The 16,819-nt window shown below is 34.5% G+C and overlaps 1 protein-coding gene across 6 annotated transcripts in view; it reads left to right on the forward strand.

Annotated features, from left to right (window-relative positions):
- Positions 1-16,819, forward strand: part of ECT2 (epithelial cell transforming 2) — a 70,264-nt gene that overhangs the window by 28,977 nt on the left and 24,468 nt on the right. For all 6 annotated transcript variants that reach the window (XM_028491285.2, XM_028491295.2, XM_055083822.1 and 3 more), the window contains 6 exons: positions 6,991-7,059; positions 8,175-8,285; positions 9,195-9,291; positions 10,904-10,985; positions 13,509-13,587; positions 13,978-14,097. In XM_028491285.2, the coding sequence (XP_028347086.1) occupies positions 6,991-7,059; positions 8,175-8,285; positions 9,195-9,291; positions 10,904-10,985; positions 13,509-13,587; positions 13,978-14,097 (558 nt within the window). The remainder of the gene's footprint in view (positions 1-6,990; positions 7,060-8,174; positions 8,286-9,194; positions 9,292-10,903; positions 10,986-13,508; positions 13,588-13,977; positions 14,098-16,819) is intronic.

A 16,819-nucleotide genomic window follows, 5' to 3' on the forward strand; every position in this document is an offset into this window, starting at 1 on the left:
GACGCGCAGGCTCAGCGGCCATGGCTCACGGGCCCAGCCGCTCCGCAGCACGTGGGATTTTCCTGGACCAGGGCACGAACCCATGTCCCCTGCATCGGCAGGCGGGCTCTCAACCACTGCGCCACCAGGGAGGCCCTGTTACATACATTTTATGTGTATAGGATCATAATCTCAATTCAGAAAATCATGTTCTCTGATTGACTGGAGCTTTTTAAAAAAAAAAAAAAATTTTTTTTTTTACTAGATGAAAGAGTCTTTAAATTCTGTAGTGCTTTACAGTTTTCAAAAGTTTCATATACATAATTTCATATAATCCCATAATAACCCTCTTTTTCCACACTACCCTTATATTGCCCTCCTCGCTTCCATCTTCCCACCAGTAACCACTAGTTTGTTCTCTATATCTGTGAGTCTGCTTTTTTGTTTCATTCACTAGTGAGTCACTGGAGCTTTGAAAACGATGGTCACCCGTTAATTTTCTAATGTGTTACATAATTTTTTAAGCTTTTATAAACGTGGATTACCAGTATTTCAACTAGTAGTTGTTTTTTAGCTGATTTCAGGTTTGTCATACGTTTAAAATTTTAAAGCCTATGTTTTTTTCTACAATGACGCCACTGTGTGCTGTCAAACATTTATTTGTAAAATAAAGGAGAAAAGGAAAAAGGAGTAGAAAAAACCTATAATCCCATAACCCAAATACTCCTAAAATTTTGTTGTATTTTCTTTCTGTTTTTTTTATGCATAACATTTTTCTTCTTTTGAATGTAGCCCACCATTTATCAAGTACTGTCACATCTATTGAACATTACCAAGAAGTTGATATTATAATTGTCCACATTTTACAGATGTGAAACTGCTACGTACAGAGATTAAATAATTTTTCTAAAGTCAGTCATATAATAAATGCTGGACACTGAATTTGAACCCTTTTTTGTCTAACTTCTAAGTCTGTTCTCCTAACCCTAATGTTGTCTTGCCCCCCCTTCTAATGAGATAAAATTGACATATAACATTGTATTAGTTTTAGGTGTACAACATAATGGATTGATATATGTATGTATTGCAAAATGTTCACCACAATAAGTTTAGTTAACATCTGCCACCACACATAGTTTTTTTTTTTCCTTTGTGATGAGAACTTTTAAGATCTACTCTCTTAGCAACTTTCAGATATACAAAACAGTATTGTTAACTATAGTCACCATGCTCTACATTACAGCCTAAGGACTTATTTTTCTTATAACTGGAAGTTTGCACCTTTTGACCACCTTTACGCATTTCACCCACCCTCCTCCCCCTGCCTCTGGCAGCTACCAGTCTGTTCTCTGTATCTATGAGGTTTTTTTTTTTTTTAAAGATTCCACATGTAAGTGAGATCATATAGTATTTGTTTTCTCTGACTTATCTCACGTAGCATAATGCCCTCAAGGTCCATCCATGTTGTCACAGATGGCAGGATAACCTTTTCATGGCTGAATAATATTTCATGATATATACCACATTTTCTTTATCCATTAATTCATTTATGGACACTTAGTTTCTTTCCATGTCCTGACTATTACTAATGCTGTATTGCTTCTTGATTATCATGCTGTAGATTTATTCTTTTAATATGTAAATGAGTAAATCATGTAAATGTGGCTTAAGTTTGTACAGTTTGTCATATCATCTTATTGGTATGGTATTCCTGAGAAGCACTGGTATCCGTATTTTATAGCATTGCATAGTGGTTTCCAATATGGACTGTGGAATAAAGTAGATTTGGGTTTGAAGTAAGGTAACTTTAATTGCTTCAGTTTTCTTATCTGTAAAATGGGGATAGTATCTGAATCATGGGTGGTTGTGAAATTTTTATTCTCAGTTTTTACATTTTTATAAGTCATTAAGCATAGTGCCTAACACTGAGCATTCAATAAATAACAATAGCAATTCATATTACCAATAAACTAAATTCAGAAGGCAAGTAAACTAATGTTTAGATGTTTTGTGAAGGACTAAAATCATTTTTTACCCACTGTGTTTACAACCACTGTCTAGCACTTAGATTTCTATCAGTAAATATTTGCTAAACATTGGTCATGTTACTTTTAAATGTCCAAATCAGGACTGGAACTTAGTGTATTTTGTCATCCTAGATATCATGTGGATACCTTTAGCCTTATTCTTAATTTGCCTCCAACTTTTAGCATGCTAATATTTAGATTAAGTTGAGAATTTTTGAGATTGTTATGAACACCTCTTTTCCTGTGTGTGAATTTTTCCTTTTCAGGGCTAATCACCATTGGTCCTTGATGTGCAAATGCCTGCGTTTGTATGGAACTATGATGAAACAAAAGACAGGAAAGGGTTGGAGGGATAATGTTTTCTTTCTGTGTTTATGCTTTGTTAATTTGTTAATTTAATGTAAGTCCTAAGGTACCTTGTACTTGTTTCAGGAACAAGTGTATACTGGGAAATCTGCTAATTTGGTGTATTGTGAGCTAAGCAAAAGAGAATCCCATCTTGTATAAAAATAGATGGTAACAGGACAGAAGAAATCTTAGCGAGGAAGAAGAGAAGGAAGGAGCTTAGCTTTCTTAATCCCATCTGCTTACAACTTCTACTTTTGCAGTACGCTTTGGGAGCTATGGTCTGTCTTAGAACTATAGAGTTCTCCTTTCTTATGGTCAGGAGGTAACTTTGGGAGCATCCGATGGAGAATTGTGTAATGGACAAGGAGGAGACATGTTCCAGGGTCTGTCCGAAACTGAGTCAAGCATATTCCTACAGAAACATTGTAAGAAATGGTGGCACTGTGGGGGCTTCCCTGGTGGTGCAGTGGGTGAGAGTCCGCCTGCCGATGCAGGGGACATGGGTTCGTGCCTTGGTCCGGGAGGATCCCACATGCCGCGGAGCGGCTAGGCCCGTGAGCCATGGCCGCTGAGCCTGCGTGTCCGGAGCCTGTGCTCCGCAACGGGAGGGGCCACAACAGTGAGAGGCCCGCGTACCGCAAAAAAAAAAAGAAATGGTGGCACTGTGAATAATGCTCTTTGGGGCTCGCCTGCCCACCTGACTCCCCATTTCTGATGGGGAGAACTGTGGTATAGATCAAGTAGAATGACATAGAATCAGGAGTCAGACAAGCCTGAGTATGAATACTGGTTCACAACTGTGTGATTTGGGACAAATTAATGTCTCTAAGCCTTAGTTTCTTTACTTAGTCCCTGAGCTAACAGTTGATTAGGGCAGAGATCTTTAATCAGCAAGCACAAGGATTTAAAGGTTAACCAGAAACAGTAAACTATTTTTCAGATCCCCTAGAGATTATTTTGCTTTCTGATAACAATAATCTTATGTAAGTATATGCAGCCATCCTGTAATTTTTTACACTTTAAAAATGTACCACTAGATTATATTGGCAGAGCTATAAGGGTTTTTTTTGGTTTTTTTTTTTTTTGCATCACAGTTTTCCAAATATCTCCCTTATTTATATTAAATACGTAGGAAAATATAGTTAATAATAGCTTATTGAGCACTACTATAGGGTTAGGGTTAGGGTTTCTAAGTGCTATACAAGTATTAACTAATTTAATCCTTTATGAGATAGGAGTCATTACTATTCTCATTTTTCATAATAGAAAATTGAGGCACTTTAAGGTTAAGTAACTTGCCTAACAGCACAAAACTAACAGGCTCTAGAACCAGTATTTAAAACTAACTAGTCAGTGCCAGAATTCACTACATTATATTGTTCCAAGATTAGTCTTATTTATAATCTTTTTCTTCTTTTGTTTCTTTCAAGTGCAATTTTAAACAGTTAAATCTTAGTTCTTGACTCTGTGAGCTGTTAAATTATTCTTGCTTGAGTTCACCTTTATGCTATTGGAAGTAAATTTTTTCCCTTTTGGCTTTTCTGAATCTGCAGAATATAGGGTAGTGGTTCTTAAATTATTTGGTCTCAGGGTCCCTTTTCATTCTTAAAAATGACTGAGGAACTTATGTTTATATGGGTTTTATCTATTGGTATTAACTTTTTGAAATTAAAACAAAAATTTAATAGTATTTTTAAAGATACCTCAGTTTTTTTAACAGATTTATTGCGGTACATTTTACATCTTTAAATTCAACCTTTTTAAAATATATGATTCAATGATTTTAATAACTTCACCAAGTCATGCAACCACCACCGTAAATCCATTTTAGAGCATTTCACCTTCCCCATTAAGATCCTTCATACCCATTTGTAGTTAATCCCCATTCCTAGCCCCTGGTCCAGGCAACCACTAATCTACTTTCTTATGAATCTGCCTTTTCTAGACACTTCATATAAATGTGAATATATAATATGTGGTGTCTTATGTCTGGCTTTTTTTTTTTGTGGTATGCGGGCCTCCCTCTGCTGTGGCCTCTCCCGTTGCGGAGCACAGGCTCCAGACGCGCAGGCTCAGCGGCCGTGGCTCACGGGCCCAGCCGCTCCGCGGCACGTGGGATCCTCCCAGACCGGGGCGCGAACCCGGTTCCCCTGCATCGGCAGGCGGACGCGCAACCACTGCGCCACCAGGGAAGCCCTGGCTTTTTTCACTTAGCATAATTTTGAATTTCATCTATGATTTAGTACGTTAGTAGTTTGTTCCTTTGTGTGGCCAGATAATAGTCTATTATACAGCTATCCTACATTTCTTTATCCATTCACCAACTGATGGAAATTTAGCTTGTTTTCAGTTTTTGGCTGTTATGAATAATGCTGATACGAACATTATGTGCAAATCTTCGCTTGGGCATGCTTGCATTCTCTTCTGTAGATACTTAGGAGTAGTAGAATTGCTAGGTCGTATTGGTAGTCTTATATTTAAAATTTTTGAGAAACTGCCAGGTTTTTACATCATTTTATATTCTCACCAGTAATGTATAAGAGTTCAGATTTCTACACATTCTTGCCAATACTTATCCTTTTTCTTTTATAGCCATTCTGGGATGTGAAGTGATTTTGATTTACATTTCCCTAATGATTAATGATGTTGAGCATCTTTTCATGTGCTTGTTAACCATTCATATATTACCTTTGTGAAATGTGTGCTTAGATCTGGTGCCCATTTTTTGGTTGGGTTGTTTGTTGTCTTACTGAGTTGTAAGAGTTCTCTGTAAACTATATATACAAGTCCTTTATCAGCTCTGTGTTTTGCAGATATTTCCTCCCAGCCTGTTGTTGCTTATCATTTCATTTATTTAGTGGTGTCTTTTGAAGTACCAAAATTTTTAATTTTGATGAAGTCCTATTTATCCATTTTTTAAAATGTAATGTGCTTTTGGTGTCATATCTAAGAAATTTTTTCCTAACCCAAGGTTTTGAAGATTTTCTCCTATATTTTCTTCTAGAGGTTGTATTGTTTTAGCTCTTACAATTAGGCCTAGAACCGATCTTGAGTTCATTTTTGGCTGAAGTGAGGGTTTAAGTTCATCTTTTTTTGTGTGGCTATCCAATTTTAAAAACATACATTAATAAATTTAAAGTAATAATGACTCATTATATGATAGCATAAATAACATGTTCTTTTTGAAAAATAACTAATTTCCAAAACAGAAATAGTGAGGAGTGATGTTGATTTTTGTTTTTTTTTTTTCTGTCTGGCTTAATAGAAGACTCTTTCTCCTGCCTACTTCTTAATTTATTCTGTTGCAGTATCACACATCATATACATAGCCTCTAGAAAACTCCGTTGTATCCTTATGAGAGAATTAGAATAAAAAAGTCAAATAATGCCTTAGTATTGTAATAAAAATAGTTTAATCTCATGGATCCCACTAAAAAAGTGTTTGGGGGGGGTCTGCATATAACACTTTGAAAAGCTCTTGTATAAGTTTATTGATTAATTTCTACTTTAAAGTCACTTTTAGGATTTCAGTTAGGGCATGTCATTTCTTGGCATCTCATTTTATCATCTGATTTGTGTCTTATTATCCTAGAAAGCTTTTAAGTGTCTTCTAAATTTTTGCAAATATGTAGTATTTTAGGATGATGATTGAGAAATTTTATAGGCCAGGGATTAGCAAACAATAGTCAGTGGACCAAATCCAGCCAATTTAGGATTTTGGTAAAGTTTTGCTTGTTTTGGTAAGGAAAGTTTTATTGATACACAGCCACACACAATCATTTATGTATTATCTATGGCTCCTTCCACTCTTCAAGGACAGAGTTGAGGACGTGTGACAGAAACCATGTGGCCTGCAAGCCTTAAAATACTTACCTTCTTGCCCTTTAAGTAAAGTTTGCTGACCCCGTTATAGATTACAGTTTCTAATGGCTGATGTTTCAGCAGCAAGATCAAAAGTAGTTTGCTATAATTAATTAATTCTATAATTAATCACACCATCAGCTTTATAGTTAATAATTAGAAAAGATACTGAACTACCACATCATACTGGAAAGTTAGACTTAGTCTTTTTTTTTTTTAATAAATGTATTTATTTTTATTTATTTCTTTTTGCCTGCGTTGGGTCTTTGCTGCCGTGCACGGGCTTTTTCCTAGTTGGGGCAAGTGGGGGCTACTCTTTGTTGGGATGCGCGGGCTTCTCATTGCGGTGGCTTCTCTTGTTGTGGAGCATGGGCCCTAGGTGCGTGGGCTTCAGTAGTTGTGCGTGGGCTCAGTAGTTGTGGCTCATGGGCTTAGTTGCTCCACGGCATGTGGGATCTTCCTGGACCAGGGCTCGAACCCTTGTCCCCTTCATTGGCAGGTGGATTCTTAACCACTGTGCCACCCAGGGAAGTCCCTAGACTTAAGTCTTGTTGACTTGACATTCTTTATATTTTCTTAATTATTTTTCAAAGGATATTTTCCTCGTAGTCAAAAAGTTAATTTCTTGTTGAGGAGAAAGAATGTTATTAATTGTTATACACATCAAATTAAGATACATTGTAAAGTGCATCTTTCAAATGAATATCTTAAATATTAAAAGATGTTAAAGGGATTGTCAAAATCAATCTCCTTGTCCCATTTTGTGTTTTTTCAGGATGATCTTGAAGACCTTATTGTTAATTGGGATGAGAGCAAAAGTATTGGTGATATCTTTCTTAAATATGTAAGTATTTTATTTCTTTTTTAAGTTTTCAGATTAAAGTATCATCTCAACAAGGACTGGCAGGGAATGAAAGTTACCTGTTTAAATGTGAGAGCTTTTTAAACACTTTGACATAGTTGTGTTTGTAAAATATATTGGGAAGTGTTCTTGTCTTCTGAAACATGCCTTCTATATACACTCTTAACACTTTCTTGATAGCTCAAGGTCATCATTAGGAACACTAATTGTTGTATTGTGCTACAAACATTTTACTATATATCATGTTATTTGCCTCTTATAAATAGCCACAGATTAATGATTTTTTTGAAATTTTCAGTAATCGAGTTTTAGTCATTTCTTAGTTGATAGCAGTTTTTACTGTCTTTGTGTCTGCATAAAAGTTTCTAATGAACTGTTTCTTCTCTAAGATAAGAACAACATGGTTTATCAAATAAAGTATATTAATTTTGGATGAGGTGCTGTGAATATGATTTATAAATTTCTTTCAGTCTCTTTGGATATGATTTATAACTTTCACTGCCTTGGATTTTTGACCATTTACTTTTGTTTTCCGAGGTCTCCTAACTTTAATCTTTACCCTGTATCCCTTAGATGTTTTTTTTCTGGTTGGTTGAGAATTCCAAATATGCAAATTATTGTCCCATATTTTTTTGATACCTGTTAGTCTCAATTAGTCAAGACATTTTCCTTTTTTTTTGTTTTCATTTCTTTTAATGGTGGTTTGGATCCTTCAGTAGATAATAGCATGTTCTTGGATTCTGCATAGGTCAACTATAATTACTATATTCTGAATTTATAGAAGTTTTAAAACTTTGTCATGTTTATATCAATACTATAAGCTTTAATATACTTCTTTTTCTTTTTGAGTTTATTTGCTTTTCAGACTTTAGGCTCTGGGTACTAATTGATGCATTTTGTTTAGCAGTTAACTCAGTAGTTAGTGAAAAGTTTATAAAATAAATTCCTGTATTTAACTTGAGAAGAAACTTATTTTAAACTTTTATTTTGGGTCCAGTATGTCAGATTTTGACTATTGATTATTCAACTTTAAGTTTCATTGACTAAGGGTAACATCCATTACCAATTAATGTGTTTTTTTTTTTAATTGTTGCTAGTCAAAAGATTTGGTAAAAACATACCCTCCCTTTGTGAACTTCTTTGAAATGAGCAAGGAAACAATTATTAAATGTGAAAAACAGAAACCAAGATTTCATGCTTTTCTGAAGGTAATGTACATTTCTTTCAAATAAAAATCTAAGGAGTTCATTAAAATTATACTTTTAGTAAAAATGTATCCATGTAAGAACACCTTAACGTTATCTGTTAACTTTAGCTTTACCTGAGAGTGGCAGTGATGTTTGGCTTCACAAGTTTTGACATGCTACAAGCAGGATCCAAGAAGCAGCTGAATGAATATAAATATTGTCTGTGGTTTTTTTTTTTTCTTTTTAAATTTATGCATGTTCTAGTTCTCAAACACCTCTAAAAATTTTCCAATGAGTTTTGTTTTGCTTTTAATGATTTTTTTTTCTTACCAGTGCCTTACTTTGTTTATCCAAACGGTATCAGCATAATAATAATAATTATTATTATTATTTTGTGTGTGTGTGTGTGTGTGTGTGTGTGTGTGTGGTACGCGGGCCTCTCACTGTTGTGGCCTCTCCCGTTGCGGAGCACAGGCTCCAGACGCACAGGCTCAGCGGCCATGGCTCACGGGCCCAGCCGCTCTGCGGCGTGTGGGATCTTCCCGGACCAGGGCACAAACCCATGTCCCCTGCATCGGCGGGCGGACTCTCAGCCACTGCGCCACCAGGGAAGCCCCTATAATTAATATTCTTAATTTGTTTTTTTTCTTTTGAATGGTGTAGATGTAAGAGAAACTCAAATGAAATGTATAAGAGTGCTTAGAGAGCTCACTCTCTGTTTAAGGTGTTAATCCTTGGCTTGCCAGGAGGCCATTTCAGGCCTTGGGGGATTATTTAGCCTCAGTAATCTGCCAGAGAACAACTGCCACCCTACTTCTCCTGTTAGTTCTTATCAGGGCACAAATGATAAAAGTGTAATCTAATAAATGTAATGTCTAATCTTTGCAGAAAACCTTTTAAATAATTATTGAATAAATTAATTCCTTTCAGATCAACCAAGCTAAACCAGAATGTGGGCGGCAAAGCCTTGTTGAACTTCTCATCCGACCAGTACAGAGGTTACCCAGTGTTGCATTACTTTTAAATGGTACTCGTCTGATCTGTTTCCAGACAATTTTGGATGTTTCTATGGAATGTTTTGTTCTAAACAATTTGAAAAATTTCTCATTTTCAAAATGCTCTTAGGTTTCAGCTTTAAAGCTTATATCTTTTACATAGGAAATATCTTTATGGATAATCTGAATAATCACTGGTGCTACAAAAATTCACTCTGGCCTAAAATGCTTTATTTGTTGTGATGTCAATTATATTGACTAGTATTGTACTTTTTGTCTCTCTACTAAAAGTCTTCTTATATTTCATGGTGCATCACTAATTTCACAATCAGTTTACATCCACACAAATTTCACCCACAAAATCACAAGATCAGAGATGATTAATATGTCTCAAGTTATTTAGTCTTTTTCTGAATCTTAGTAAAAGTTCTTTATGCTTCATTTTATGCTTTTTTTTCTTACATTGTGCAGAACACTCCTGAAACATATATCCATTTATTCTAAAACTTAAACTACAGATATCAATGAAAGGGATTTTTATAGCAGAGTTAATTTTTATGAATAAATTATGCCTGCATGAAACGAAAGGCATATTTATATGCTTTTATATTTACCTGACTAAAGTAGTGAATAGTTTTAGGACAGTCAATTTTTATATTTTTTAAATTTAAGTATGAAAATTAAATTACAAATAGGAATAAGTATAATAAAGCATTTTGGTCCCCAAACCTTAACTACAATAATGTGTGTAGCAGATAAGGAGGCTAAGTTTGTGACTGTTTGTTTAATCTATTATTGTCTTTAAAGTATATTGGTTAAACTATGAGTTATGGTTGTAACTACAAAAATTGATCATTTTTATTCTCTTTGAGGTTATCTAATGTAGTTTAGAATTACTAACATGTAAGATGATTTCCCCAGTCTTTAAAAGCTGTCCTGTTTTACAGATTATAAGAAGAATATATGAACACATGAACTTTTAACTTTACAAAGCAGGGTATTTTTTAAATTTATCTTCATTATTGTTTCATTAAGTACTTACAGGAATCCCATCAAATGTTGTCATGACTAAAATGAACTTGATTTCTAAGCCTTTCTTCTATGATTCCGCTTAAAAGATTAGGTGGGCCTGGTATTAGGGAACTGTTAGATGGAATATTATGAGCAACTTGGATAAGAAGAGTCAAAGTGTAAGCATCTCATGAACCTACAAACTAAACAAAACCATCTCTTGAGGACACCAACTGCTCTCTGTGATGGAGCCATGGACCCCGCTATGAAATATAGCATATATAATGATTTGTTAGCTAATTGAGAATCATGTGTTTTCCTTCAGCACTATGGAGAGAGTTTGAAGAATCTAGGAGTCCTCAAGCTTTACTAGAAGGGAATTGAAATAGTGTAAGAAAATCTGTTACATATTCTGGAAATTTAGTCAATGAAAAAACATGGAAACTTTAATACATTTAAGAAGAGAGCTCTTCAAAGGGAATATTGCATAAAACATTTTTTAAAGTAAAAGTTAGATATTATTTTAAAAGAATTAATCAGCCTGTATCTATCAAAGTGGATAGCGTTTTTAAGTCATAGTTGGAAAACCACTGAATTTTTTTTAATCATAGAGAAAACATTTTATCATTACAGATCTTAAGAAGCATACAGCTGAAGAAAATCCTGACAAAAGCACTCTAGAAAAAGCTATTGGATCACTAAAGGAAGTAATGACGTAAGTACATTATTTCAATTTTTTATTGCTCCTCAGATTTAGAGTGGAATTGGTAGAACACTTAGAATCATAAATGGTGAGAAAAATATCAATAGCAAAATTCTGTAATAGTATCTAAATTATTTTATAGTGTAGTCACACATTAAAATGTTAGAAGTATTGCTAAGCATACAATAATTAATTAAAAACATATTTCTGAAGGTATTGAACTATTATGCAGAGAGTAACAATGGTTTAGAAATTTGAAAATGTTATAAATACACTAGTAGACATTTTCTTCATATACCTCCAGTCTTAGCTTGTTTTTGTCTTCATATTCTTACAAACTACCCAAATGGAAATTGGGAATTTGACCATGATGAAAAGTAGAAGTTTATAATACTTTTTTCACATTAGCTTTGACTTTTTGTTTCTTACTTTGAATTCTATGGAATTAAATTGATATGGTTTGTTGGAGATGTATTAGAAGTATAAACTCAAAGAAATTTACTAGGGAACTTGATCGTTAAACTTAAGCTGTTTACTGTAGGTTTAACTTGGAGACATAGCACTGATCAGAAATTATTTTTTCCTGACTAATATGATCAGAATTGAAAACTCTGTTGCTGTTAATTGTTTTGCTTCATGAAGGGCGAGGGCATTTCACTTCTTTGAGCTTTACATATAAGTATATTCAATATATTTAAATGATTTCTGAGATTCCATGAGGTGCTTCTATGTGAAATAACGTTTCTTAAAAATACTTGCAAAGGAGCTCCTAGAGAGAAACGTTACTAGCTCTAGTGAAAAGATCCAGCAGTAGTATAATGCTCAAATTAATGAATACCAGCTTCTGTTGCTGCTGAAAGCATTACGCATATTTTGGCCTTTGCTTATGTTTATATATTATATGTTAATCAGCCAGCCTTCATGCTTTTGCTTTGTTGTTTGGGGATCAGGATAATAGTGTTTTTCAACACTTTGTGGTTTAACATACTCATACATTATTTACCTTGATCCTTTCTACAAACTACGAATTAAGCAGTGAATGCTAATGTATTTTCATAAAAGAAAAAAGCTTTTAATTTTGTTGATTTTTTTCTATTATTTTTATATTCTCTATTTCATTCATTTTCACTCTGATCTTCATGATTTCCTTTTTTCCGGCTTGCTTTAGATTTAGCTTGCTCTTCCCCCCCACCCCCCAGTGTCTTACAGTAGAATGTTAGGATACTGATTTGAGGTGATTTTTTAAATTGTACACTTTTTTTTTCCCACTTCTTTAAATTTATTTATTTATTTATTTATTTTTGGCTGCACGGGGTCTTCGTTGTCTTCGTTGCTGTGCGCGGGCTTTCTCTAGTTGCGGCGAGCAGGGGCTACTCTTCATTGTGGTGCGTGGGCTTCTCATTGTGGTGGCTTCTCCTGTTGTGGAGCACAGGCTCTAGACATGCAGGCTTCAGTAGTCGTGGCACGTGGGCTCTAGAGCACAGGCTCAGAAGTTGTGGCGCGCAGGCTTAGTTGCTCCACGGCATGTGGGATCTTCCTGGACTAGGGCCCAAACCCGTGTCCCCTGCATTGGCAGGCAGATTCTCAACCACTGGGCCACCAGGGAAGCCCCTAATTGTACACTTTTATAGCTATAAATTTCCCTTTAAGCATTGCTTTAGTCATATTCCATAAATTTTGTGTTTTTGTTTTTGTTTATCTGAAAGTATTTTCTAATTTCCCTTGGGATTACTTCTTGACCCATTGGTTGTGTAGGAGTGTTTTGGCTAATTCCCACATATTTGTGAATTTTTAAAGTTTCCTTTTGTTATCAATTTCTGATTTCACTTCATTGTTTATGGAAAATATACTTTGTATTATTTCAGTCCTTTCAAACTTTTTGAGGCCTATTTTATGGCTTAACCTGGAGAATATTCCATGTACACTTGAGGAGAATATATTGTGCTCTTTTTCATCATTTTACTTTCAGTCTATTTATATCTTTGTATGTAGTGTATCTTTTGTATACAGGATATAATTGGCCTTGCATTGTTTCCTGTCTCACAGGAATTGACTTCCAGTGACTTGAGAACCCTGTTTTTTTATACTTTGATGGTTTTTATTTTTTTAGTTGTTTCAGGCAGAGTATATTTATTTCCTCCTTATTCCATCTTGACCAGTAGTCTTAATTTTTATTTCAGTGAAATGATTAGCATATGACTTAGGAATGATTTGCATAAAACCTTACCTGAACTTACAGTTAGATTATGTTAACCTGACGTTTATACCAGTGTAACATATTTTAGGAAGTGTATAGTGAGCATAGTTTAAAAAAAAGACAGAATATAGTAAGGACTAAAGCAAAATATACTTTTCTGAAGGGTTGTATGAAATTTTTTTTAATGTAGTGGGATACTTTTAGGGAATATTTTAACTGATACAGGTATCAAAATTAAGATAGACTCACATGGAAGGATTTTTGTTTGTGATGTGAGATGTATGTATATACAGTTTTTATAGTCTGTTGTTCTAAAAGTAACCTTATTAATTTTTCAGCCATATTAATGAGGATAAGAGAAAGACAGAAGCCCAAAAGCAGATTTTCGATGTTGTTTATGAAGTAGATGGATGTCCAGTAGGTATTCATTTTTGATGATTGTCAACTTATTTTCTTTTTCTTGGTAACAGTTGACCCTTGAACAACTGGGAGTTAGGGCACCAGCCCCACCAGTGCAGTAGAAAATCTGCATATAACTTTATAGTTGGCCCTTTGTTTTTGTGGTTCTGTATTCATGGATTCAACCAACCGTGGATCGTGTAGTACTGTAGTACTTACTTATTGAAAAAAAACTGTGTATAAGTGGACCTGTACAGTTCAAACCTGTGTTGTTAAAGGCTCAGCTGTTCTTAGATTCTGCAGTTATAATATAAACAGAATCTCAACACAACTTTCTTTTAAATTATAACTTTTAAAAATTATTTGCTATAAAGTAATCTCTTTTATTAATATTTTCAATCTATTCAGGCTAATCTTTTATCTTCTCACCGAAGCTTAGTTCAGCGAGTTGAAACAATTTCTCTAGGTGAGCACCCCTGTGACAGAGGAGAACAAGTAACCCTTTTCCTCTTCAGTGACTGCCTAGAGGTAAAGTTGTCCTTAATACAGTATAATAACACTGCTGTTTTGTGTTCACTGACTTCACTGAATGTTTAAAACCAAACTTTGATTTAATTACAATAATATTAAATTAATTTAATTAAGTGATTAAAGTAAATAAGCTGAAAGTAAAGTGAACTTAATCACATTTTTTTGATGAGACTGGTTGTTGATTTAATATTATTAATTGAATGCTTTTAGGAGAAGACCTAATATTAAGAAATGTGATGATTTTTCATGACTTTAGATCCAAGTCACAATGAAAATTTAGTTTATTTCCATGCAAATAAATGCTTAGGTGAAGAATTTTAGGAACTTCTTGTATCTGTGTATATTTCTTCAAGATTTACAAAATAATTATGAGTTCTTTTTGAAATTTAAGTAGACTTTTCCAGCAAAGAAATCAGTATTTTATTGAAGAAGGAGATAACTTGATTATTTAATATAGTGAATTTATAATCCCCTGATTTCTTCCTTAAGTCTGCAGGTTTTAGAGTGCGTTAATGATCAGTTTATCAGATGCGGTGCAATGATTCTAATTCTAAAATTCTTATCTATCCAAGTTAAATTTTTTCCCCATATTACTCCTACAGGCAGATTGAATTATATTTATGTGCTTTTTCAACCCCTTTCTTTCATTCTTTTATTTGTGTATTTTTAATCAACTAAACAGTCTAATTGGGGGATATAAAGGAATGTATTTTCCTTCATCTCAGAAGATAGAACACATTCTGTCTTCTAAAGATAAAGTCATTAACCGGGAGACTCATTTGACATTTGTGTTATTGGGTAACTTTGTTGCATTCGTTGAAGTGATTTGATGAGTTGCCTTTTTCTTTAAAATTTATACTTCTTCCTTTTATTCCTTTCTACTTCACTTCTTATCTAGTGCTACCCTCTTGTATCATGCACATTAGATTTTTTTTTTAACATCTTTATTGGAGTATAATTTATTTACAATGGTGTGTTAGTTTCTGCTTTATAACAAAATGAATCAGCTATACATATACATATATCCCGATATCTCCTCCTGCTTGCGTCTCCCTCCCACCATCCCTATCCCACCCCACTAGGTGGTTACAAAGCACCAAGCTGATCTCCCTATGCTATGTGGCTTCTTCCCCCTAGCTATCTGTTTTACATTTGGTAGTGTATATATGTCCATGCCACTCTCTCACTTTGTCCCAGCCTACCCTTCCCCCTCCCCATGTCCTCAAGTCCATTCTCTACATCTGCGTCTTTATTCCTGTCCTGCCCCTAGGTTCTTCAGAACCTTTTTTTGTATTCCATAAATATGTGTTACCATATGGTATTTGTTTTTCTCTTTCTGACTTAACTTCACTCTGTATGACAGACTCTAGGTCCATCCACCTCACTACAAATAACTCAGTTTTGTTTCTTTTTATGGCTGAGTAATATTCCATTGTATATATGTGCCACATCTTCTTTATCCATTCATCTGTTGATGGACAGACACTTAGGTTGCTTCCATGTCCTGGCTATTATAAATAGAGCTGAAATGAACATTGTGGTACATGACTCTTTGTTTTTTTGTTTTTTTGTTTTAATTTTTCAATTTTATTTAATTTTTTTTTATACAGCAGGTTCTTATTAGTTATCCATTGTATACATATTAGTGTATGTATGTCAATCCCAATCTCCCAATTCATCACACCACCACTCTCCCCCTTGGCGTCCATAACGTTTGTTCTCTACATTTGTGTCTCTATTTCTGCCCTGCAAACTGGTTCATCTGTACCATTTTTCTAGGCTCCACGTATATGCATTAATATACAATATTTTTCTCTTTCTGACTTACTTCACTCTGTATGACAGTGTCTAGATCCATCCACGTCTCTACAAATGACCCAATTTTGTTCCTTTTTATGGCTGAGTAATACTCCGTTGTATATATGTACCACATCTTCTTCATCCATTCATCTGTCAATGGGCATTTGTGTGTATTGAAGAATCCTTGCATTCCTGGGATAAACCCCACTCAGTGATATTGGCCTGTAGTTTTCTTTCTTTGTGACATCTTTGTCTAGTTTTGGTGTCATGGTGATGGTGGCCTCGTAGAATGAGTTTGGGTGTGTTCCTCCCTCTGCTATATTTTGGAAGAGTTTGAGAAGGATAGGTGTTAGCTCTTCTCTAAATGTTTGATAGAATTCACCTGTGAAGCCATCTGGTCCTTGGCTTTTGTTTGTTGGAATATTTTTAATCATAGTTTCGATTGCAGTGCTTGTGATTGGTCTGTTCATATTTTCTATTTCTTCTGGTTCAGTCTCGGAAGGTTGTGCATTTCTAAGAATTTGTCCATTTCTTCCAGGTTGTCCATTTTATTGGAATATAGTTGCTTGCAGTAATCTCTCATAATCCTTTGTATTTTCTGCATTGTCAGTTGTTACTTTTCCTATTTCACTTCTAATTCTATTGATTTGAGTCTTCTCCCTTTTTTTTCTTGATGAGTCTGGCTAATGGTTTATCATTATGGTTTATTTTCTCAAAGAACCAGCTTTTAGTTTTATTGATCTTTGCTATCGTTTCCTTCATTTCTTTTTCATTTATTTCTGATCTGATCTTTATGATTTCTTTCCTTCTGCTAACTTTGGGGTTTTTTTGTTCTTCTTTCTCTAATTGCTTTAGGTGCAGGTTAGGTTGTTTATTTGAGATGTTTCCTGTTTCTTAAGGTAGGATTGTATTGCTATAA

The sequence above is a fragment of the Physeter macrocephalus genome, chromosome 1, assembly GCF_002837175.3.
Source record: "Physeter macrocephalus isolate SW-GA chromosome 1, ASM283717v5, whole genome shotgun sequence".
NCBI lineage: Eukaryota > Metazoa > Chordata > Mammalia > Artiodactyla > Physeteridae > Physeter > Physeter macrocephalus.